This window comes from Panthera tigris, chromosome A3 (assembly GCF_018350195.1).
Source record: "Panthera tigris isolate Pti1 chromosome A3, P.tigris_Pti1_mat1.1, whole genome shotgun sequence".
Lineage (NCBI taxonomy): Eukaryota > Metazoa > Chordata > Mammalia > Carnivora > Felidae > Panthera > Panthera tigris.
In genome coordinates, this window is record NC_056662.1 from 59,801,551 (window position 1) to 59,827,598 (window position 26,048).

General features: G+C 40.0%; 1 protein-coding gene across 3 annotated transcripts in view; it reads left to right on the forward strand.

The window, feature by feature from the left end:
• Positions 1-26,048, forward strand: part of AFF3 (AF4/FMR2 family member 3) — a 566,812-nt gene that overhangs the window by 451,998 nt on the left and 88,766 nt on the right. For 2 of the 3 annotated variants that reach the window (XM_042981179.1, XM_042981180.1), the window contains exon 11: positions 19,359-19,399. In XM_042981179.1, the coding sequence (XP_042837113.1) occupies positions 19,359-19,399 (41 nt within the window). The remainder of the gene's footprint in view (positions 1-19,358; positions 19,400-26,048) is intronic. The other variant, XM_042981181.1, reaches the window with a different exon arrangement.

Below are 26,048 nucleotides of genomic sequence, written 5' to 3' on the forward strand. Positions count from 1 at the left end.
TTTCCTGAAGAGATTATATAAAAGTAATGCTAATTTTTCTTTAAATGTTTGTCAGATTTCTCCAGTGAAACCACATGGGCCTGGAGATTTTTAACACTTAAAAATTCTGTTTTCTGAATAGTTAAAGAGCTATTTGGACTACTTCACATTGGGTAGGTTATGGCACTATGTGCTCTTTAAGTAATTGGTTTATCATGTCATTTAAGTTGTCACATTTACATGTAAAAAGTTCTTTTATTGTCTCTTTAATGTCTGGGTCTATAGTGATATCCCATTTTATTCTTGATACTTTCTTATTTTTGTCTTTGTCAGTCTTGCTAGAAGTTTTTCAATGTCATTGATCTTTTCAAAAAACAAGTTTTTCATTTTATTGATATTTGCTGTCAACTTTACTGTTTTCAGTTTCATTGATTTCTTGTCTTCATTATTTCCCTCCTTCTGTTGTTTTGAGTTCATTGTGCTCTTCTTTTTCTAGTTTCTTGAGGGAGCTTAGATTACTGATTTGAGACTTTTCCTCTTTTATAATATGAGAATTTAACACTATACATTTCCCTCTCAGCACGTTGTTGCTGCATCCCACAGATTTTGATATGTTGTATTTTCATTCTGGCTTCTTTCACTCAGCATTATGTTTGTGAGACTCAACCATGTTGCATGTAATTGAACACTTCAGTTCAGTGAGACTTCCCCTTTGATGCATGGATTGTTTAGAAGTGGGTCGTTTTTATTTCCAAATGTTTGGAGCTTTCTTGTAGTCTTACTTTTATTGATTTCCAGTTTGGTTCCACTGTGGTCAAAGAACACATTTGCTATGATTTCAGTTCTTGTGAATTTACTGAGTATTTTCTATGGCCCAAGATATGGTCTGCATTGGTATATGTTTTATGGGCACTTGAAAGAATGTGTATGCTGCTGCGGTTGGGTGGAATGTTCTATAAATGTCAGTTAGATCCTGTTCGTTGATGCTTTTGTGGAGTTCTTCTAGATCCTTGCTGACTTTCTCTCTAATTGCTTTATCAGTTGTTGGGAGAGGAGTGTTGACATCTCCAACTATAATTGTGGATTTGTCTATTGCCCCTTCCCATTCTATCAGTTTTTGCTTCACATATTTTACAGCTCTGTTATTTGGTTCATAACATTTAGGATTGCTATGTCTTCTTCATAGATTGACCTTTTATCATTAGGTAATGTTCCACTCTATCTCTAGTAATTTTCTTTTCTTTGCTCAGAAGTCTGCTTTATCTGACACTGATATAGCCACTGCTGCATTCTTTTGATTAATGTTTGCATAATATAACTTTTTCCATTCTTTTACCTTCAACCCACCTATGTTGTTGTATTTGAAGTGAGTTTCTTACAGTGTATTATTGTCATATCTTTTATCTATTTTGCCAATCTCTGTCTTTTAATTGATGTATTTAGAACATTTGCATTTAATGTAATTACTGATATATTATGGCTTAAGTCTGTCGCTTTATTTTTTCCTTTTCTGTCACTTTCCTTTTATTTCTGTTTTCATCTTTCTGTTTTCTTTTTACTGACTTCCTATAGGTTTCTTGAACATTCTCCAGGAGTCTGTCTTTATTTATTTATAGTATTTTTAGTGTATCTCTTTGTATTGCTTTTTTAGTGGCTCTTCTAGGGATTATATTTTGTGTGTGTGTGTATGTGTATGTGTGTGTGTGTGTGTATAACTTATTAACAGTTCATTGGTGATAGCATTTTAGAGGTTTTCTCCCTTAATATCCTCCATCACAGAACTGGTAATATGTTGGATATATGTTGGATAATATGTGGCTAATAAAGAATTTCATTTTCTATATTCCTGATAGGCCTTGGGGCCTTCTTCTTTTGACTCCTTTCTGCACCACCTCCCCACCAGAACTACACAACTTGGTCACAGTGACCTCCACAGAACCAAACATACTGGGCTCTGTTCAGTGTCTTGTCTTACCAGAAGACTTACCACATTGAAAGCTATTGATAACCCCACTTTTCTTGAGGTGTCAAATACTAAACTCCTGGTTTGTTTCCTGCCCTTTTGACTGTTTTTCCTTAGGCTCCTTTGCTGACTGCTCCTCCTCTGCCCAATTTTAAATAGTAGAATCTTTCAGCCTTTATTCATGATTTCTGTTCTACACTTCCTTTCTTTCTCTGTCTCTCTGGATGATCTCATCCATCCCCATGACCTTCATTTTTTATATGCTTACAATTTCTAAAGTTATATCCTTACCTCAAACCCTCTTCTGAACTGCAGACCTACTTGACTTTTCCACTCGGATGTCTCACAAGCATTTCAAATTCAATTTGTGCCAAACTGGACTTCTGGTCTTTGCTATCCCTTATCCACCCACACACAAATATATTCTTCTTGTGATTATTTCCATTTCTAAAAGCGGCCCTGCCATACACCCAGTTATTCAAGTCTAGAAACACCAGGTTCATCCTCGACAACTCCCTGTTCCTCACTTAGATGTTAATTTTGTCTCTAAGGCCTATAAATTCAACCTCCAAAATTAAATATTAGTCTTTCCACCTCCTTCCATCCTGGCTAGTCTAAACCAATCAAGTAGACACTAGCCTATTTATATTCTTCCCTTTCTATAGTACAACCTCCTCACAGCAATCTTTGAAAAATATAAATCAGATCAACTCATTACCTGCTGTAAAGTCTTAAATACGTTTCCCATTTCACTTGAGATAAAATCCAGAGCCCATGGCATGACTAACACTACCCTACACAGTGTGTTTTCACCCCTCTTCTTTCCCTTCACTTCACACTGTTCTCATTCATGGCACGTTAACCACATGAGCCTGCTTTCATCTCCTCCAACAAGCCACGCTCACCTGCCTCAGGGCCTCCAGAGGCCTCTCCTCCCTCATTTTTTTTTTTATCTGATGAACCGCAACATAACTTTCACTTTCTCAGGGGCCTCCCCATTATCTAAATTGGACCACCCTCCTCCTCCCCAGTTAGTCCTTCTCACAATCATCCTAACCTTTTTTCTTAGGTCTCATCATAATTTTACTTATGTTTTATCTTACTTTTTAAAGCATATGTCTCGGGGCGCCTGAGTGGCTCAGGTTAAGCATCCGACTTCAGCTCAGGTCATGATCTTACGGTTTGTGAGTTCAAGCCTCATGTCAGGCTCTGTGCTGACAGCTCAGAGCCTGGAACCTGCTTCAGATTCTGTTTGTGTCTTTCTCTCTGCCCCTCCCCCTGCTCATGCTCTGTCTCTCTCTCTTTCTCAATAAATAAATAAATAAATAAATAAATAAATAAATAAATAAATATTTTCAAAAAGAATTTAAAATATCTCTCTCTACCAATTAGACTGGAAGTTTCCTGGGGGCAGGGACTGTTCTGGCACAGCAGAGGTGCTAAATACTTGCTGAATGAATACATGAATAAATGTACAATGTTGAGTTGAATTGAGAGTATTTCCTGCTCTTTGTTGTCCCGTATCAGAGATAACTTTTGCTCTACCTTTATTTCATGTATTGAACACTATGATTTTTCAAATTAGTTCTATGCAAAATCAAAGGTATTGACATAAAAGAACAAAAACATAAGACCCAAGATCATAAGGTGGCTGTAGATTATTGCAAAAACAATCTACCTATTTAGGAGGAAAGGTCCATCCAGTCTCCATGGAAATATCTATAGCCACTTCTTAAATGTACTTACTACCAAGCCATATTGAAGTTACAAATTTTCAGAATCTGTCTCTGCAGCAAGGGTTTCTTTGGTATCTTCTATGCTTTTTTGAAGCCCGGCTAGTATTCTTATGACTTGTTCAGATATATTGCTTATATATGTTTTGAGAAAATCCATGGCTATGGTTGGTTTCTTCTTGATCTTTCTTTTAGGGAGAATTTCTCCATCTTGTCATGTTGTCTAGGTTTTTACCTTTTGTGTGTTAAGAAAGCTTGTTATGCTTCCTGCTCCTGAGAGAATGCTATATTAAGAAGAGGTCAAGACACCTGGGTGGCTCAGTCAGTTAAGCGTCCAACTCTTGATCTCAGCTCAGGTCCTGATCTCAGGGTCATGAGTTCAAGCCTCGGGCTGTGAGCATGAAGAATGCCATGTTCTCTCCCTCAAATTATGCAGATTGTTCTCTTAATCCTCAGATCAATTTCCTAGGTGTTCAAAATGATTGGATGTTGATATAGCTGTGTTGGAGGGACCCAGCAAGCCCAGGTTCCCCTTACTTATTCCTATATCTTAACTTCAATCCAAAATTTATCTCAAACAGAAGCCTCTGAAACCAAAAGAATGGGTTTCTCTTATAGCCTTCCCTTTCAGGGATAGCAGAATTTTGACTGTAACCTCTAGAGCTGAGATTGTGACAGAGTTCACCTAGAAAATTTGGAGATATAATTAAAATAGAAGCATAGTTTCATGTTTGCTCCTATAATTTTCATACTTGATAAGGTTTGAACTGGGACTAAGACAAATGATATGAGAATCAGTTTTCTTGCTTGTCTGGACAAGTGAAAGATACTGATACATGTAGCAATTTGTTTGATCCCCTTTTCTGTAACTCTTGGTTTTAAAATTCCAAAGACCAATGTTTTCATGTAAGAATACAAAGAAATTAGAAGATTTAAGACAAAATTATTCCTGAAGTCACTAAATACTGAAGGAATTTTTTTAATAGACTTGGAGAGATTAATTATATTCCATATCTCCCAATTTGGCAAAAAGCGGAGCTGTGCCTCTCAAGTCAGGGTAAGCTTGGGAAGCTGGACACACCAAATATCTAGATGAAATTATTATAGCTAAGGCTTAAGAAGAGGAACATATGATTAAGACTGTCAGCAAGGAGCAGCTGAGATAGTGTCAGTGGCAGACAGTGTTTCAGAGATGACAAATATATAAGCTTAGGGAAAGTAAAGAAGCAGGATCCAGATTGAATGGCTGCATATGTGCCTGCAGCTTCCAGTAATTACATTATCCACACGTATCAGGCAGCCTTTTCATTTTAATTATATAACTGCATTTTTTTCTTTAAATGAGCATGGTTTATCCACTCAAACTGACAATTTTAATTTTACAGGCACTGATCATTGGATGTAATCTGTAAAGGGAAATTTTCCTACTGGCATAATTTACTTCTTACAATGAAGAAAAGTTACCTTTTAATCCCCCAATCAATATTTGGAGAGCACAATTAATTTAATAGATATCTAGGTAGTTAACATAAATCTCCAAGTTAAAAAGCCAATTCTTTTTTTATTTTTAATGCATGGAGTACTAATCGTGTCTCTCAAAAAGAATCCCAGTCCTCTCGGAATAAGTCTAAAGCCTCCTTGCATCAAGATGTCAAGATTATAGGTGAAATTGCTCTGCTCACCGAACTGCAGGTCTCATTGCTTTTTGTTGCCTTTGGTTTCTTATGGGGAAGCACAGAATCATTCCTACTCAGTTCTCTGCTTTTTACTGTAGAGGCCACTGGGTAAAATAACTGACATCAGTTTGGGGTGTCATATTAAAAGCAGATTGCCAGTTGTAATGGGTGCTGTTCATTTTTTCCTTTGTTCCTTTTTTAATATGACAATTGCATAACAGAAAGCAGAGTTTTTGAAAAGAACCTCTGAAGCCATTGGCAGTGCATGTCTATCAGTGACCAAATGAATTAGCTAAATGATATGCAGACGTGGAATAAAAACATAGGAGGTTTGTGCAGCCCAGCACCACTTCCCTGGGTGCATTTTTCTTCTCAGGATCAGCTTGGTTGATGCTGGAGTTCTTGGCCTGTGAAAATTTATTACCCACAGAGTCGATCTGCATTCAGGCGGCCAAGTCTGAATAAATAGAGTCATTGTGCTTGTCTGGGATTTGTGGCCAGAGTTCATCCAGTCAGCCTGACATTCACATCCCAGGAGATTCATAAAAGCCAACACCCTGGTATGTGCTCTTGAATCCTGCCAAACTTGTGTGGAATTATATAAACAGGAGTTGAAGCAGTAATCAGGACCAGGTTTGAGGGGCAAGGCTCCAAAATCAAGTTTCTCTTACATTAGAAATGAACTGTATTGTAGATATTATTTGCAGTCAAACAAGAGCTAAAAAATTTTTACATAAGAGTCATTCTGAGAATAATCTTGAATGCCTACTAAGCGCCAAACATCGTGCAAGACACATTAGTAATATTCATTATGATAATTTAACCACAAAAATTTAAAGTAAATTTTAAATGCCAGGAAAAACTCTGCCCTCCGTGTACACACACATACACACACACACACACACACACAAAAGCATATATTACACTTAATAGCAAAACAGAAGAAAAGGAAGAATAGTTTGTTTTTTTTCTGTTTAGTCTTGCATTAATGCTATCCCTAAGCTAAATATCCAATTTAGTCATATTGATGAATTGGTATCTTTTTAATATAGAAACAGCAATAACTCACATTGATAACTACTTCCTGTCAGGTCTTTGTCATCTGTGTTTGAAGTAATCATGTATTTGAAACTTCTGTCTTAGTCAGTGAAAACTCAAATGGTTGGCAGGAGGTTTTTATTGATATAATAGTCCTAAAACTTAGTTAAGTAATCATACTTTATAAATAAAATTTTATTGTCACCAGAAGCAAATGCAAAATTTCTTTAATATGGCCAATTTTATGGTATTTTTTAAATCATGCCACTCTTCATAAACATTTGTGAAAATCATGAGCATAAGTAGAGATATCCAAAAATGTAATTGCTTTTGTTTCATGTTAATGAACAGTAATTTCCAAAATTGAAATTATCAGCTGATTTAAATGTCACTGAGCACAGATGTACAAAGGCTCACAACCCTATCTCCTAAAATATTTTCTCAGACCTCATGTGGGGAACCCAACTGAGATTTATGTAGGTTTAGTTGTGCCCAACCAACCTGGACCATAAGATGTGACTAATTTCAGTTGGAAGGCCCTGAACAGAAATGCAGGAAAGGAGAAAATTACATAAAAATGAAAAGGTGATCCATTAAATTTGGGCAAACATACTATTAACACAAAATAGAGAATCATTGCTTTGTTAAGTTCAAGAATCCATAGAGGAGCTACATTTTTGAAACTAAGCCAAGTTTTGTTAATGGCAGATATCAGTACCAACAAAATAGACTCTCTATTTGGAGAACAGAAGAAAGGCCATGCATCACGAGTTGATAGGCATGTTCTTCTCAAATACAGCTGCCGGCAGAGCTCCTGGTTGGCAGAGGAAGTGGAATTCTCCCTCCAGAGGATGCAGCTATTTAACTCAGAGGAATAGTCCTTTGTCCTGTGACTTTAATGGTCTTTATCTTAAATAGCTTCTTCAGAAGTATAACCATTCAAGAGTGGATGCTCCTTGGAGTATATGCTATCATTCATATCCAGGCTTGAGTAGTTTCATTTAGTAAAGGATTTACCTACAGTCATTCAGGTGTTTGGTCCAGATATGCACTTGGAAAGTTTTTTTTTGTTTGTTTGTATTTTTCCAAATCTTCTCAAGTGGGGCTGGTTATCTCATAGCACAGCCTTTCTCAGGAGACTCTCTTAGCCTGTTGTTTCTACATGGAGCATAATCATTTGTGGTAATTCAACGCCCCTTGGCACTTGCCAGTTCCATCCTGACCAGATCTGCAGCCAACAGGTTGTGCTGAGTGAAAGAAGACCATCTTTAAGAAGCAGACCAGACAGTTCTAGAAATGCCAGGCCACCAGACAGTCCTTTCCATACTAGAAAAGAGCAAGTTAGCCCAATGTCACTCTGGGGAGGTTAATTCATCGTGTCTCTGGGTACCACTTCTTTCAACTTGGACTTCATTCTTAAAGGTCCAAAGCAGTTCAAGGAAGAGTATGTTGTAAGATTACAACATGTTAGATATGAAAGCACTTTCACATATAAACTCTAAAGCAGTGGTCTCTTGAGAGGTGAAAATCCTAATACTAATAGTAACATATTCAGAATCAATCTAGCTTTCTGATATATTAAAAAATTGTTTACAAAGTGCCATTATAAGACTCTTAACCATTACAAACCTATTTTTAACCTTCAAATATTGCTATTTTGTCTCAGTTTTTGAAAAAGATGTTTAAGTGAAACATAAAGCCAGATTTAAGATTTTGGTTCTTGAAATACAGGTTGCATTTATAACAAAACCATGAAAACATTTATGTGACTCCCATTTTGTCTTTATACAATAACAAAGTAACATTTATACCTCACACAACTTAGTCCCCAGTTGCATTCATAATAATCAAACACCTAGCAAGGCCAGTGGAAAATGAATGGGTCTCCACTAAAGCATTGTGTTGAGGTAGCATAAGGATTTTGTTAAAAGCTTTAAAAGGTATTTGGCAAACCCAACAAAGTAGGAAGTAACTAAACCCAGTATCCACTTGCTGTACCAAAGGTGAGAGTTATTAACAGGCCATCACCATCTTTCGCCATGCTCATGGTCTGGCCTGCACTGAAATTGTTCTGTGAGATGAGTTCTAGGAACGTATAGATGACCAAAACTATGATAAGCAGGCCACAAAGCCATGGGAGAACCTGCAGGGCTTAGATTGCATCAACTCCATACTCCAAATTTAACTTTCCATTCCCAATAACCAGGCATTTAAATCCACATACTACCTGTAGAGTATCTCCAAGTTACTCAGATATGATGGTGATTCTTGTTTGTTTGCTTCCACTTTGAAATTGTAGATGCTGCTAGATGAGCATGTACACACACACACTCACTCACTCGCTCACTCACTCTCACCATTATGAGAATTGACAGCCACACTTGGATATTCCACCATCATCCTGCACACTGGTGGGGCTGCCCTGTTTGCCTAATGAATCCTCAGTGATCTCTGCACCTACCTAGACCTGACCCAGGCAGGCACTTCCTTTATATATGCAGTCTGTCATGGTGAGCTCTGGAGGTCAAAAGAATTCCTCTCCAGAAGTTTCTGGAAAGCTCTGAGATAAACAATATGCTTCTACCTATAAACTTCTTGAGGAAAAGACTTCAGTCTCAGAAACCTAAAACCCTCCTATCTCCTTTGCAAGCACCTGTCTAAAAGATGACTCCTACACTTCCTCTTCGATAGCATCCCCGCAGGAAGCTTGTCCCTGTGTGTGTTAGTGTCCACTCAGCACCCACCAGTTCTCTTCACACTGATACTGGCAGAATTCCAAACTCATCTGATCCCCTTCCCTTCACCCTCTGCCAGGAATAGTCTGCAATGAGGCAGAAGCAGGACTGGGGTGCTCTGTGGTATTTCAGTGGCCTGGTTCCATTACTTCCCACCTGTGACTGTGAGCAAGCCACCCTTACTGAACCCGTTTCAATATCTTAATGTAACTGGACAAAAATGCCGAAGTGGATTAATAGAAAACATTTTATATTAATGTATGTATTACTATAAAGCTACTAAAGTACACATTTTCACGTCCTTCCCCACCTTCTGCCTCTTCTCTCCCTTCTCCCCAGGAACATTCTTTTTTTGCATTGCTGGAACTTTTTAAAATGTCTATTTAGTTATGAAAGAACAGGAGTACAGGAAGAGGCCAGAAAAATTGGTTTATATCAGAAAAGGCAGTTATAGAAGAATAGAGCCAGAAGATAGGAGGAAGAAGAGAGGAGAAGGTCTGGATTTTTAGAAGAGAGTGTGAGGAGGCAGGAAGGAGGCAGAGAGAGGAGAAGAGAGACAGGGTCACTGCCACACTGTGTGGGACTTAGAAAAGATGACTGATAAAGTGGAATGGGGTTTAGAGTGTGTTACAGTCTAGCTCCCCAGCCCTCTCTTGTCAAGAGGCTTTGATATTTACCTTACTTTTCAAGGCTGTCATGGAATATTCGTGTTTCTTTCCAGTGAAACACCATTCTTCGACTGGCCCCAAGACTGGCCCTGATGTATTTGGGTTACATGTAAAATAGGGATAGATTCACATTGAATTGCTAATGGTAACTATCATCCCAGTGGAGAAATGGAGGTTGTTTTTTATTTTGTTTTTATTATTGTTGTTTGTTGTTTTGCTTGTTACATACATGTAATTTTTTCTACACTGCACACATACCACTTAAAACAGTTGAAAATTATAATAAAAATTAGAAGCCTGGAATTTAAACATACATCCTGATGTATGTATGGCATGCATACAATGAAGATGATATGTGAAATCTGAAGGTTTAGGGCTAGATATTACATGTTATTTGCATGAGTCTATCACCTCTCTCCCAAGGCAACTGAAACATTGTGAGAACACAGGTAACAAGAGAACCAAGCCCCCAATTAATGGGATTAATTAAATTTGTGATTCTTTAGAGGAGAAAGATTCTTTAGGAGGAGAAAATACTTATGTTTGGAACAGAAGGGTAGAGACTGATAACTTACCACGTCTCCAGCAGGGGTCACAAATGGTCCCTTATTTAGTACCTTGATAGAAGCTTTTACTGAAAAACACCACAAGGAAAAAGATTAATTTCTTATAAGGAAAGTGTTTTGTTTCTAACAAAATAATAGCACAGCAAAGATTTGTCAGATCCTTTTATTGAAGAGGGTAATTGACAATTGAAGGATGGTGGCTGTTTAAAAGCAAAATACTGCCTTGTTCATTCCTTTAAAACAAAAACAAACAAAAAGGAACACTGAGTTTACAATTATACTAACAGAATCTTGAATAAATGTTAGAATCTGTGTTAAAGACTAAAGCTCAGTTGCCAATTTTGAGTCCTCATTCTCTGCACAAATGCTTCTGGAATGAGATGGAACTGAATGAAAGAGATGAAGACTAATCCCTCATCCCTTAGGCGTTCAGGAGAGGTACCAGTATGCTTGGTCATCTGGTGACATTATATTTGTCAAGAATTTGTGTGCCCTGTGCTATTGGTTAGACATTGTACCATGGTTGTTCAATAATGTAACTGGGGCTTACTTCCTGTCCTCAAGGAGCTAGTGTCTAGCCTCCCTAAGTCTGGCCCTTTATGGGGTAAGTGTCCAGCTGCCCCCGGTGGATGCAAGTACTTGCCATGGGACAGCAATGCCACATCAGCTGAAGCGCAGGTTGTTCCTATGACCTCACTTGGGGCTGGGTATCAGTTCTGCAGCCGCCACCTTACCCCCAACATTGTGGTGAATGCTACTAGCCTCATGCATGGCCATGGGTCTTCCTACCATTATCCTTGCACTTCACACTGACCTCTTACCACTCCCACACCACACCTGCCCCACAGATCTCCTCTAGGAAGCCACTGACCCATATGTTGCCCTTGTAGCAGTCAATATGGCACACTGTCTAGGGTGCCTTGTATCTTCCAGGCCCTCAGTGGAGCCGCAACCCCTCTGGGAGGAGTCTGATGTCAGTCACTGTGAATGGGGGACAGCACCCATGGCATGTGCTCACATTGTCCCCACACCTTTCCCTTCTCTCTCCCAACTCCTAGCGGCTGCCCCAGAGTTTTCATTTGTGAAGGCAAAAGCCCCCAGGACAGAGAGGCAAAAGGGGCTGCAAGTGGATGTCACAAATTGTTCAGTTTATCTCCAGTGAGCTTATCTCCAGCATTATGTCCAGGAAATGCTCAGTGAAAACAAGCATGTCTCTCTTAATCCCTCTCAGAAGATTCAAATAGCCAAATCAGGACTGTCACTGACAATCTGACCTCAGACAAGTCCCCCAAATCAGTCAGTTGGTAACAGGATCCAAATTATGAGATAACGTTATACAGCCCAACTTCACTGATATTGTCAACCCTAATCAGCCTTTTCCATGGGATAGAGTAGGTGCTCAATAAGTGTTTGTTGTTGTCTTTATGGAATTTCCAGTAGACATAAATAAATCTAAGCAATCCCGTGTGGGGGGAAAAAACTAGTCAAACTTTCTCCCAAGAGGAAAGTATACCCTAATTTTTAAAGAAAGTGAAATAGAGAAAGAATATAAAGCTAAGAAAAAATGTATTTCAACAAGTCTCTTAGATTAGCGCTGTGGCCAATAGTGGCAATATGTCATCCCCAAAAGTTACCTACTCACCCCCTGCCTGTGAATCCCACAGCAAGTGTTGTCAGTTGCCGGGAAGCCCTTTCAGATGGAGGAGGAATGGACTAGGGTCTCCACCTTCAGTTGATCCTCAAGAAACTGGAGGAGCCAAGATGAGAATTCTCACAAAACAAATGGCAAACTCCTCCAGAAAGAAAAGAACCCAGTGCTAATCCATGTTCTGGGCTAGGAGTTCAGAGAGAGGAAGGTCAACAAAAGCATGAGCGGTCAAGGAGCACTTATAAAAAGGTTGAGCTAGACCTCAGATTAAAGGCAGAATCTAAATAGAGGAGCAGCTGGAAAGAGAATGGGAAAATGACAGAAGCATTGGCTTGATTTAAAGGAACAAGAATCCAAGTGATTTGTCTGCTACTGACCCCATTCTGCTGTCTGTTTTCTTTATTGACAAGTTCCTCAGCCCCTGAAATTCTGTCTTCTCATCCTGATCTCATTTATATTTGTGCAGACTCATGTTTATTAGAGCAGTCACACAGCCCAGTGTGCCCAGAAGAGCGGGGTTCTCTCCTGTTTCCCCTGCTCCTATCTGCAGAGCATCCCCTTTCATTCTCCAAAATGTTCTTATTTGGATCATAAATTACATTGTCATCCCTGACTCTGCCTGAGTCAAAGTCTACTGAACAAAACGCTTCCTAGACAGCATTTCTGAAAATGCACAATGCTCATTATTACAGAGGGAAAACTGAAGAGAGTAAGACTTTCCTTTGTCTTGCATATGTTACCAAATGGGTTGAAAGCAACAAAGAAGCTCACAACATAAAAAGTTAAGAGACTCATCAACTAGGACTCAAATGGAAAGCCAACAGCATAAAAGTTAAGTTAATGAAACATAAAATGTGTTAAGAGATGTAGAAGGAAATTAAGCAGTGAAACAAATTCATAAATACAAGTCTCAACTTGAAGAAAAATGGCAAGAAAAGAGTAAGGCCTTACTAGACAGAATTCCCATAAAGATACATGAATCCAGTCTAAAGTTCACAGCATGCATCAGTAACAGCAAAACACAGATGAACTAAGATTATCTGCTATGGTATTTTTTCAAGTAGCTGAATGTGGATACAACATCCTAACACAGGTGAAGCACAGTGATTAAAATCACTGCTGCACAGGTACCTGCTTTATTGTCAGTATAATAAACCTGACACTGTTCATAGAAAAGATGGAGGTCACTCACATGTGGACGGAGAAATAAAGATGTATTCTAACCAGTTGAATCCTCAACCTACTTCTCTTAGAAGGAGAGCAAATTGTAGACCAAAAAAATTCAGTCACATATCTCCTTTTGACTGTTATTTGCCAAAAAGCTATTGATATTTTATACTTTGTTGACATTTAAACAGCTTCAATCTCATGTATCCAGCTATCTACTCAGCCTCTCCACTGGAACATCCCAGAAGCACCTTGAATTTCACACACCCGAAATTAAAATCTACCTTTGCCCGTATACCTGCACCAGTGGTGCCCATCCTGATCAGTGGCTCCTTATGCTTACCAGGTGCTCAAGGCAGAAGCCTGGGACTCTTTCCTGATGTCCTCCCCACCCCACCCCCCAAGTCTGCCACATCCCACCCATCACAAGTTCCCTCAGCTCCGCCTCCAGAACATAACACAAACTCTCTCTCTCCATCTCCAGTGCTACCCTGCACTTCTCCTGCCTCCGTTGTTGCAACAACCTCAAACATTGTCCCTTCCTGCTCAAATCCATTCACTGCACAGAAGCCAGAGTGATATCTGAAAAATGTCAGTTTTATTGCCTCACTCCCTGCTTTTTTTTTCAATTATAGATTCACCAGAAGATGCAAAGAATGTACAAGCAGATCCCATATATCCTTCACCCATCTTCCAATAATGTAAATCCTTCAATGACCTCCTATTGCCCTATGGATAATATCCAAAATCCTTAATTTGACCTCCAAAGCCCTTGGGATTTGCCCCTGTCCCCACTTCTCACTGAGCTCCCCCGTGGTGTCCTTCATATAGTTCTTCAACTGAGCAAGGATCTAGGCCAGCCTCAAGCCTTTGCTCCCAAACTGTCCTCCCTGCCAGGAGCCCTTCCTTCCCCACCCACTCCCATGTCTCTGGCTCAGTAACTTCTTTATCCTGCAAGCATCAGATTTTTTGTGCTTTACTTCGTTAGCAGGCCCTCCCTGACCATTCATTCCAAATGAGATCTTCATATTCTGTTTCATAGCACCTGTCCATTTCAGTCATAGCCCTTGTAATCTAGCATGTTTAAGTGTGTTTAATTTTTCATGTCTGACTCACGCTAGACCCTAACTACAATATGGTGAGGGTTTTGTCTGTTTTGCCTGTCACCTAAGCCGAGCCCAGTAACTGTACATCATAGGTACTTCAGACCAAATTACAGAGCTGTCCACGTGTTAATTCTGTTTCTATCAAGTAAAAAAGAAATTGGATCATCCTGAGACCCTGCTGAATTTCAGCCTGTTCCTTTCATTCTCCTCCCTGCTTCAATATCCATAAACTTGTTCTATGCACAACCCAATTATAAGAAGGGCACTTAATTTCCTCTTTGAGTTCCCTCAATAACAGATTTTGACTGGTAATTCATTTAGCATACATTGAAACCTGAATGTCTACTGATTATGTTCCAAAACACTGAACTTGCTGTAATAAAGACAGAGAAAAGATGTCATCTTTTGAGGAGAACCTGGAAAATTATTATTTCTGGTGGAAAGCTTGTTTTGTCTCATAGACTTATGCTTCAGAGTCATTTGTGAATGAGTAATGAGCTCAGGAAAGATCAATGAAGTATTCTCTTAACCCTCTCAACCTATTTTCCTGAGAACAAAATAAGAGGAAAGTTACAAAAGGAGATGATGATTTAGGAAGAGAAAAATATGGTCGCTGTAATGTACAACTCTTGAAAGAAGGAAATTGGGCAATTCATCTAGTTTACTATGAGTAGTTTTTCAAGCTTCAATCATGAGTCACCTAAGTAATTTTTTTCTCTGCTCTTTAATTGCAATGTTTATTTATCTTATTATTTTCCAAGAGTGAAGTAAAACAGTATGCAAAAGCCAAACTACTTTTAAGAGAGGAGGCAGTAAAAAAAATTTTTTTGTGGTCTTTGCCTTGGTATATGACATACAATTTCAATCTAATGCCATAAAGCTATGATTTTCTCAAGGAATTATTTAAAATGTTTAAAATACTCTCATCTCTTTTCTTGATGGATGATGAGTCATCCTCTGTGAAGTTTTTAATGATGTAGAATAAACTGCAAATTAAATAGCATAATCAAAACCAGGCATTGAAAATAATGGTGCAGGCAATCAATGATGCTAAATACCGCAGTGTTAAGTGGGTGGTAACATGCATTGTGTGGACAGATTGGAGAGTGACAGTCACAGAAAGACACTGCTTAGTGACTTGGGATGACTGATGTCTAAGCCTTCATATGTCTGTGACATATGTCTAAACCTTTTGGCTCCACCATCACATCCATCTGGTAAAGGAAAGAAACCCCTGCTCCAAGCCGCCAATTCAGCTTCTGTTAGAGATCTCAGTCAACATCAGTCCTATGGACTTGCTCTCAACAGGTGCCAACCACCTGGGATGCATCACTCCAGTGATGGTTGAACAGCTGAGTTTCTCAGTTTTTGTGTTGCTTTTGCTTTTGCTCTCTAAATAACTTTCTTATAAGCTTCACATCAAAAAGCACTGTGTTTCCCTACCACAAAAGTCAGTAAGAAGTATTTGGAGGCAGGAGAAAAAAGAATCAATACACTTTTTTAAACATTGACTGCCATGGCTAGGGGAAACTTCAGATGCCATGTTAGAGGTTTCTGTTGAACTTTTGGTCACATCCCTTATGATTTTTGTTATTCCAGGAAGAGTCAGTCTCCAGTGCCTCCTGCTGAGATGATGTTAAGAGACTGTACTAATAATGCATGCCATCTTTCCTTTGGGGAGTTCCAAATTCTTTTTGTGCATTTAGCCAGAGTCAAGAGTAGAGAGTTAAGTTCTTTTCAAGTACGGCTGCCAAAGGTGAAAGCCATCTTGATGAGTGATAAGAGAACCCTTTAGGAGACAAACGTGGGAACAGTGATGGCTGCCCATCACCTGCTGGGTGCTTTTTGTGGGCATGCTCCTGGGCTGGCCCTCTGGGAAAGCACCAAGAAAGGAGCATGAGAGAAGGAAATACCTGTCCTCTGAGGAATCAGAGGGGGCTTCTGGGCTCCAAGTCTTCCTCAGGCTTCTCCCCTCTTTCCCCATGCCTCTTTCTACTCCCTCAGTTGTCCTCGCCAAGACAAGCTGTGCAGATATTCTTCTTTTCTCTCTTGACTGATTATGTGACACTGGAATGCCAGGACATTTGGGCCCTAATTTGCTGGAATCCAGGGGAGAAGGGGGAGGCAATAACCCCTTAGACTGTCCTCAGTAGCCTGGACAGTGACTGACTGGCTCCCTCATCATTCCCTTCAGAGAAGGAGAGGGCAGTTTGGAAACAGACATAGGTTGAGGGCCAGACTCAAGGTTGCCATATAAATGAATAGCAAAACCTCTCCCGGAATGTAAGACTTTCAGTTCCCAGTTTCACAGACCTTATGTTTTTTTTTTTCTTAAATCAATGTGGTTATGTCATTTGTGGGAATTATCTAAGTTCCTCTTACTCATTTATTTTCAGTTCCTTTTGCCAGGCCCAGAGGCTAATGTTCCCTGTGTCACTTATTTCAAATCTGACTTTCATTCCTACTTTGCTACAGTGTTTCTCTGTAGAGATACCCTTGTCATTTTAAGGGGACATTTCCTCACCGTATAAGTGAACTTCCTGATCTTTAAAAGGTTTTAGCATCCCCGACCCCAGGCACTAAATGCCTGTAGTAATCCCCCTCATGAATATAATACAAAGAAACTCCCCTGCTCAATTCCAGACACTTCTGGGGTTGGGAGTAAGGGGTGTCCTGGTTGAGAACCACTGCTAGAGGCTTGGACAGGCCTTTGCTCTACCTCCTACTCCAGTATGACCAACACGTCTTCTCCCTGCCCACATTCCTCCTTATCTTTAAAGTTCTGCTCAAGGGCACCTGGGTGGCTCAGTCAGTTAAGCGTCTGACTCTTGATTTTGGCTCAGCCGTGATCTCACAGTTCATGGGATCGAGCCCCACTTCAGACTTCCATGCTGACTGAGAGAGCCTGCTTGGATTCTCTATCTCCCTCTCTCTCTGTCCCTCCCCTGCTTGCTCTCTCTTGCTCTCTCTCTCTCTTCCTCTTTCTCTTTCTCTCTCTCTCTCTCTCAAAATAAATAAACTAAAAAAAATAAAGTTCTGGAGCACCTGGGTGGTTCAGTCGGTTGAGCATCCGACTTCAGCTCAGGTCATGATCTCACAGTTTGTGAGTTCAAGCCCCGCATCAGGCTCTGTGCTGACAACTCATAGCCTGGAGCCTGCTTTGGATTCTCTCTCTCTCTCTCTCTCTCTCTCTCTCTCTCTCTCTCTCCGCCCCTCCCCCACTAGTGCTCTGTCTGTCAAAAATAAATAAATGTAAAACAATTTTTTTTAATAAATAAAGTTCTGCTTAAATTTCAGTGAAAAGGATTCCCTGATTGAGTCATTCATTTAACATCTACTCAGCAGATATTTACTGAGCACTTGCTAACAGTTCCAGGCACTGTTTGAGGAGCTGCTGATCCACCAGCCATTAGCTGTCCCTCAGATGGGCACCTTCCTGATGCTGTCCTACCTTAACCTTTTCATTTGCATTTTATTTCCTAAGTGTCCTCAAGTCATCCCTGGACCCCCGAGTGACTTCCTACCTAGGGATTGAGCTTCCCTAAGACGATGACTACTTATTCTGCTTTTGTTTTTGTCCCTCCTGGAGGCCAGTGTAATAGTTTCTACACAGTAGGAATTCAGTAAGTGTTGGACTGACTGATCCAGGGACATGCAGCTACTACCAAGGGTGTATTTCATTTCTGTAATAGGGATGATGATACTAATGTGTCAGATTTTTTTTCTAATATGAAGATTCTATTTAGTCTGTTGTCTAAATGGAAAGAGGAATAACATGGGAAATGTTTTGGTGTCCCTGGTAATTAATAAACTTGACATATGTAGCATACATGGTGAAAATGAACTGTACGCACTCTTTATTTTCTAGTACACCCTGAGTGAGCCTTGGTCTAAGAGGCCATGCTTTGATCCCCTCCCAATTATAACTTCTGAGACAGAGAACAGAGTATGACCTTGGCCTTCTGAAGCCTCAGAGTATTAAGTGATAGAAAGCCAATGTACAAAAATTTAGAATAGCCAGACAAAAAGAAAGTGATTACAAACATGAGAGAATCTGATAGAGAAATGGCAGCCTTTTTCTCTTAGTTTTTGTATTATGGAAAGTTTCAAAAACATACAAAGATGTACAGAATAATATACTAATCCCCCAGTGTGCTCATCACCTAGCTTCCACAGTTACCAACCCAAGGCCATCATGTCTCATTTATAAATGCCCATCCATTCTCCCTTCCTTCCAACTGTACTGTTTTAAAACAAATCCCAACAATATATAATTGTATCCATATTTCAAAATGGATCTCTAAAAGACACTTTTAAAAATCACCACAATATCATTACTATGCCTAAAACAAATCAGTAATCTCCTAATACTCTGACTCTTCCAACCAGTGTTCCAATTTCCAATTGTACTGACTTTTTTCAATAAATCTAAAAACTGAGTAAAAAATACTTTTAGGGCACCTGGGTGGCACAGTTGGTTAAGTGTTCCAAACTCAGCTCAGGTGTTGATCTCACGGTTCGTGGGTTTGAGCCCCACGTTGGGCTGTCTGCTGTCAGTGCAGAGCCCGCCTTGGATTCTGTCCTCCTTTCTCTCTGCACCTCTCCCACTCATGTGCGTGAGTGTGCGCTCTCTCTCTCTCTCTCTCTCTCTCTCAAAAATAAATTAAAAAATTATTTTTACTACACTTTCATTGAGGAAGAAGCTACAGGAAACAAAACAGATTTTTTTCTTACAGGAAAGTAGAATAAAGCAATGGTAAAGGTGATTTCAGAGTGTAAAAATGAAATGATTTCAGAGTGTAGGTCTGAGCCTCTCCGGGTCTCTAGAGACTAGTCTAACCTCACCTAGAATTCCGTGCCTCCCCGTTCGCGCCCCCTGGTGGCAGGTGTGTGCTGTGGGCTTCAGTTAACTCTGAGGAGCGTCCATTTCATAACATGATGGGTCTCTACTATGTTGCTAGTAGTTTAATAGTTGGCCACATGGCAAAAATGTGTGTGACACAGGTTTTTTAAAAGTGTTGATTGAGTACATAATTTAAAGTCAGAATATTAAATAAACATCTCTGCCCTTCCTTCCAGCAGGCAGCCCAGAGAACTGCTCTCCACGCTCTGTCTGACAGGTACATTTTGTCATTTTTATGAACTATAAATTGCTTTATGAAACATTGAGCCCTATTTATTGTGGCATATAATTCATAATCGGATTTTGTCCCTAAAGTGTCTGTGAACTGGGATGTTAAAAACATTTTGCATGCTTGGATTTGTCATGCATGTGTGGAGTTTATTACTGCAAAAATCGCCTTGTTGTATTTCATAGAAAGTATGAAGAATCCCTTGTTGTGCAATGAAACAGGAGACAAGAAACTTAGAGGGAAAGACCTGAATGGTGCAGTAAATTCTGAACTTTGGAATTGGTTGCAATCTAAGCTCATTTTTCAGCAATAAGTACTTCATTCGTTTTGAGATGTTTTCTTCAGACTTTTTCCATATCATTTCACAAGAGCTGTCTGTCTTTTGATGAAATCCTCTCATGAAATACTTTGTGCACATAACCCAGTTCATGGTCCTGAGAGCCTGACTTTTCCCTCCTCACTTTGGCTTGTGTTTTTGGACTTGTGTTATTGCATGAGATATATAAACCTAATCAGTAAACACACTTAAGCTGTATTTCACATCATGCTCTGCCAGAAAGGCTTTATAAAGATAGCTGAACAGGGATATATAAAGTTACTTTCAGGGATGGACCATGCCCTTTTTGTTTTGATTGGTTTTTAAGCTTTCATTTACTGAGGTTGCGGTGTGTGTATGTGTGTCTGTTAAAGAACCGTCAGGAGGCGAAGATGAAGCCCCAGTTTCTCTTCACAAGTCAGGCTCTTACGGTGTTAGAGCCAGCTGAAGGAGATGTTACCCTGGCTGGCTGGTGGGCACCTTAGCATTAGCTAGCTAACTGTCACCACCTTCCCCTTCCTTCTCAGTTCTTTTTTTTTCTTTCTTTCTTTCTTTTTCTTTTTCTTTTTCTTTTTTTCTTTGTGTGTGTGTGTGGAATGAATAATAATTGACTGTGTCAACTAGCTCAGTTCACTGCTTCTCCAAGGTAAAACCTGTCACTGAGGCAAATTATCTGTGCACATGGGTGAAAAGCATTTCCTCTATGGTGGCAGGCTGAGCGTGAGTATTTTTATTTCATTTGAAAAGCCTTCCCCATGACAACCACACAAGCCTGTGTGCTGTAAGAGTGGCTGCCACAGGATCGTCTACAATTGCTCCTGGGATTTTCACAAAAGCTGATAAACTGTACTGCTTCGGAGTCTATTGGTACGAGACTCTGGATCAAAACATTTAAAATCTGACACATTAATTCCTTTCCTCTACATACTTCTTTTTTTCCCCTTTGACTTATTAAGTAAGAGCTTCCTTCAACAAAATGCACTGATAAGCAAGCAAAAGCCCTCAGATTACAAGATAATGTTATTGCCATGGTTAGATTTTGGCGGGGGGGGGTACTGACAATGTTATAAAATTAGATTATGGTGATGGTTTCACAACCCTGTAACTATACTGAAAACCATCAAACTGTGTTTTTTTAAATGCATGAACATTATGGTATATAAACTGTATTTCAATAAAGCTACATATATAGGCACAAAACATCACTATGAACTTTGGTAGAATGAATCAAAACCTATTTTAGGAAAATAATTGAATTCCTTTGAAGACATGGCTGCAAATACAAAGACAAGTCATCGGAAACTAGAATTGATACATTCTAAGACTGCTTCCCAAAAGACACGTGACTCTGTCTTGGATAGAAAATGTACATGGATTTTAATGATAGCAACACTATTCCCCCTTGACTTTCTTCTGATATTCTAAAACCCCTCATCAAACCCAATAGTCAGTCAACCGGTAAGTTAGCATCTTAGCCTCTGTTGATTCTGTAACCGGTAAGATCAGAATACTGTGAGGAAAAAAAAAAAAACCCATTCCCTGGAAACAGAGAAACAGGTTCCCATTATAATTTCTCTTCTTTTGAATTTTCCATCTTTAAATATAATAGAGCATTACCCCCTTAAATCTAACGTTTTTTTCTGTTCAAAATTGGGGGAATTAGGCTCATTTTAAAGTAATGAGTTGACTTTGCCATTCTAACAGTGCAGTCGTGTAAAGCTACCTTTTCTGTGCTTTCTCTATTCTATGTTTTCCACTAATTTGGGGCCACACAAGTAATAGATGTGAAAGGTATGTGTAATCATTTAGAGATACAATTTTAAATCCTTTTTAAAATAAGAACTTAAAATACCTACTGAGTTAATTGGATTTATATTTTCTGTTTTCTTAAATTAGGGAATGTTAACTTACCAGGTAATATGTCATTTTCTAGCACATTACTTATTCTGTTGAATAAACCAGTATTTTCTAGAAAATAATGAATATGATTCTGGGACATACTCCTGTGTGTCTTGCCTAGTATTCTGTCTGTCAGAGGATCCACCTCAGGGTAGGAATAGAATTGAGTAAAGATTCCCCCCAAGTCATGACCTTCCCAAGGTGGAGATCTAACCCCAATATCCCTGACTACTTAGAGCCTGGTATTAATCTATTTACATAAACTCATCTGTTTTACTAAACAATTTTTTTCCAGCCTGTTGTCACTTCTTGATATAAAATTCCATAGCGATGGGGTGCCTGGGTGGCTCAGTTAAGCATCTGACTTTTTTTTTTAATGTTTTGTTTTATTTTTTGAGAGACAGAGCATGAGCATAGGAGGGGCAGAGAGAGAGAGAGAGAGAGAGAGACAGACAGAATCAGAAGCAGGCTCCAGGCTCTGAGGTATCAGCACAGAGCCCAACGCAGGGCTTGAACCCAGGAACGCAAGATCATGACCTGATCCAAAGTTGGACACTCAACTGACTGAGTCACCCAGGTGCCCCAAGCATCCAACTCTTGATTTTGGTTCAGGTCATGATCTCAGGATGATAATATCAAGCCCCATGTTAGGCTCTGCACTAATAGCACAGAAGCTGCTTGGGATTCTCTGTCCCTCTGTCTCTGACCCTCCCCTGTTCTCTCTCTCTCTCAAAATAAATAAATAAATAAACTTTAAAAAATAAATAAATAAAACTCCATAACGATGAACAAGCACTTTCATTTTTGCCCTAGAAAATGACAACACTTGTCAGACCCCAGAAGGTGCTTCCTGCGTTCTGTAATTCTGCAGTTGGATAAAAAAGCCCATGTTGGCTTGGGCTGTGCCACCACAGACTTCTTGTCTCATGTCCCGATAGTTAGTTCATATGTGGCCCCCTTCTCTTCCATTTAGCCTTACAACCACCTTGAGTACCTGGTGAACACAGGACGTCTGATCCAGGAGTAGAGCCATTTTGTTTCAAGATGTACACTTGATGATGACCTAGGGGTTTACTTGATGTGGGGTCATTGGGGGATGTGAGTGTATAATGAAGGAAGCCAACGGCTGTTCTCTGCTTCCCCAGGAGAAAACCTGCGTCCAGGCCTTTTGAGACCTGACCTGATGAGACTAGTTATAAGGGAAAGTGTTGGCATTTCCCTTTCCTTTCTAATGGCAAGCAGAAACTTTGTCCCTGTGGGGTGTCTGAGATGACAGTATCCAGATGTCTTCTGAAGGCCAATCTTGTCTATCTTTTCATTTCTCCAGTTTCCTGGTTTAAATAGGCATTCTAGCAGAAATCCAATATCTGACACTTAAGACTGTGCTTTCAAGTTCAGTGAGTCCTAAGTAATCAGTACACAACCTCAATAAATTAAAACTATAGTATTTCCATTCTCTAAATTTAAAAATCTTTTGTGGTCACCTCCAGAGAGGTGGCCTTGTTTGGTCTTGCTTGAACAACGGGTTTAATTTATAGTTCATCCCAAATAGCCAGAGCATCAAGACTGGCTCACACTCGCAAGGCAAATTTGGGCCTCAGCCCAGCTAACTTGTGCCACCCTGCAGTGACAGGAAGGGTTGTGTGAGGGTAGAATGGCACGTCTTTTTGTTCTTTCCTACTGCTGACTGTGGAACTTTTCATCCGTTTTATGCCTTTGAAAGGCATCTTGCCTACGAGAGGCTTACCGATGCCCCAAATCGTGAAAAAAGCAAGAGACCAAGGCAGGAAGAGGTGGCAAAATCCTCAACAAGGTAAAACAAGCCACTTACAAGAAAATTTCAGTCTGTAAAGAGACACTCTCCTTCTTACTTATTCACTCCTTATGATGTGCCTCCCAACTGGTTTTTTTCTCCTCATGGATTATTGTACTGGATAGGGTAGAGAGAGGCAGAGGAGAATCAGGATAAATGGGCACGAGGCTCATTTATAAAGGTGTGTCTTTGGTGTTGACTCGCCGCACTGTGAAAGCTGCCACATCGCCAGTAATGTGGAAAATATGCAAAGTGCTGTTCAGAGAAGGAAGGGTATGTGTGCCGCATATGAAGTGCCTTCGAATATGATTAACTTCCCTTCATAAGTAGTAAATAGTAGATAACTGTGATCAAAAACGGGATTCGTGTGATTTATCAAGCTGAGCAACTGTGCATTTGCAGAGAAGCTGGAGGTCAATCTTGAAATCTAGGGCAAGAGGAGCACTAGGAAATTGCCAGGGCTAAGAAGTTAATCATACCCTTGGACTGCTTCCATCTGTCTCAGAGCGACAGGGCTGCCGCAGAACGAGCAGGGATGCTTTATAGCAGCAGATCAGGAATTAATATTTTCTGTGAAACCTCAAGCATCATTTGCAGTAACTTGGGTTTTATAAAAATGGAGCATAATTTCATATGAATAAATCACATTCAGCTGGAAATAAGAGAAGCTGGGAAAAAAAAACTGTGCTTGACTAAAAAAAAAAAAGGAATGAGCAGCAAGAAAGCCAACATGAAAACAGTTGTTGAAGCGATGGCACTTGGAGGGCACAAGTGGCCATGTGGTTAAATTGTGCATATAATCATCTTCTGAAATGTCAGCGTGCGACTCCAGAAATGGCTACATTTTTATAGCCGTGGAGATGCATCACCAGACTGTAACCTGTCTGCCCATCTGGCAATATCTCAGGTCCAAGATCCATTTATATTGAAATCCAAACAACTGCCATTGATTGATTCACTTACGCCACAAGCATTTATTGAGCGCATCCCGCGTGTTCAGCCAGGCGCAGAGCTGGGGCAGGCAGGGGTGCAGTGGTGAGGAGAAACGGCCATGCCCCTATGCTCAGGGCTTTCCCATCCAGGGGGTTGCTGGCTATGCAAAAAGAAAGGCCTCATACAGCTCATTCACATGAATCACACCCCTAAAATCTCTACTTCCCATTAGGGAGAATGTAATGGAATTAAGTAAATGAGAATTAGACCAAAATGAAGGGGTTTTACTTCCACGTGGGGCTGGTGTTCATCCAAAGACAGGACTGGAAATGGCCCCAACGCAAGGTGAGGAGCACCGGGTGGGCATCAGACTGTGGTGAGGCGGGGGGGGGGGGGGGGGGGGGGGCGGGGTGCATTCAGCTTCATCTTCCTGACACCTTGCCAAGTGGACCAACTTCAGCCAAGCAAAGGGAGCATGTTGGGGATGGCCACCAGCACAGAAGCACAACTTTCTGGGTAACATTTTACATAATGTCCCTGATGTCCTGAGAGGAGAGTCAAGTTGCCATGCACTACTAACATTTGGTCTCTTCTGAAAGGGTCCAAAAAGGGGGCGATGCAGAACTTTTTAAGAAAGCTTTAAATTTCCAACTTTAAAGATGCTAATGTGGCATGCTAGACAGTGTCTATCAGCCCTGCCCTTGAGACCCACAGCAGTCTCTCCAATGCAAAGGACTCCTTAGTTATAATGAAGTCTCTTTGGTGTACCGTGTAAATTAAAAACTTTTTGAAAGAGCTTTAGAGTTTAGAAGCACTATCACATTGACTGTCTCATTTTGTGGCTCTCACAACAACCCCGTGAGATAGGAAGGACCCATTTTACAGGTAAGAAAACTGAGCCTGAGATAGGTGATGGGACTCATCCAGGGTCACAAGGTAGCAAGTAGCAGAGCTGGGACTAAACTCCAGGTCCTATGACTCCCAGTGAGTGTGATTTTCTTGTCCTCCATCACACAGCAACAAAGCAAGCTTGGAAGGGGTCAGAGACTGGTGGCTTGTGCCACATTTTACATTCTAACAACTAGTTTACTCAGTCTGTATTAACACTTTGTTTCTGCTAATAGTTATAATAATCCTAACATTTCTGGCTTGATTATCTTTTTATCCCTAGCACCTAGCATAATTCCTAGCAATTAGGAGACACAGTAAGTCACTTGATGAATGAAAGAAAAAAATGAGCAAATAAATGAATAAACTAGGACCAATGTTTTGTGGTTAAATGATGGCAACTTTGGGCTGAAAATAGAAAATACTTTTCTAAATGGGTAAGGGGCATTAAGGAATCTACTCCTGAAATCATTGAATCACTATATGCTAACTAATTTGGATGTCAATTTTAAAAAAGAAAAAGAAAAGAAAAAAGAAAACAGAAAATACTTTTCTGAAACTTGCTGTGTGCCACTGCAGCAGACCATCCAGGTGATAGAGGTTGGTGGTCAGGGGCTCACCACTAAGGGCTTAGAGCAGATGTCTGTGCCTATAAGATGCTATAGAATTGAGAAACACTATTAACTGCCACACAGGTAAAGAATGGGAAAAAATGGAATCGTTTTTTAAAAATCAGTCCAAAAGTAGCCAAGAAACTGATGAATGGATAAAGATGTGAGACTTATATA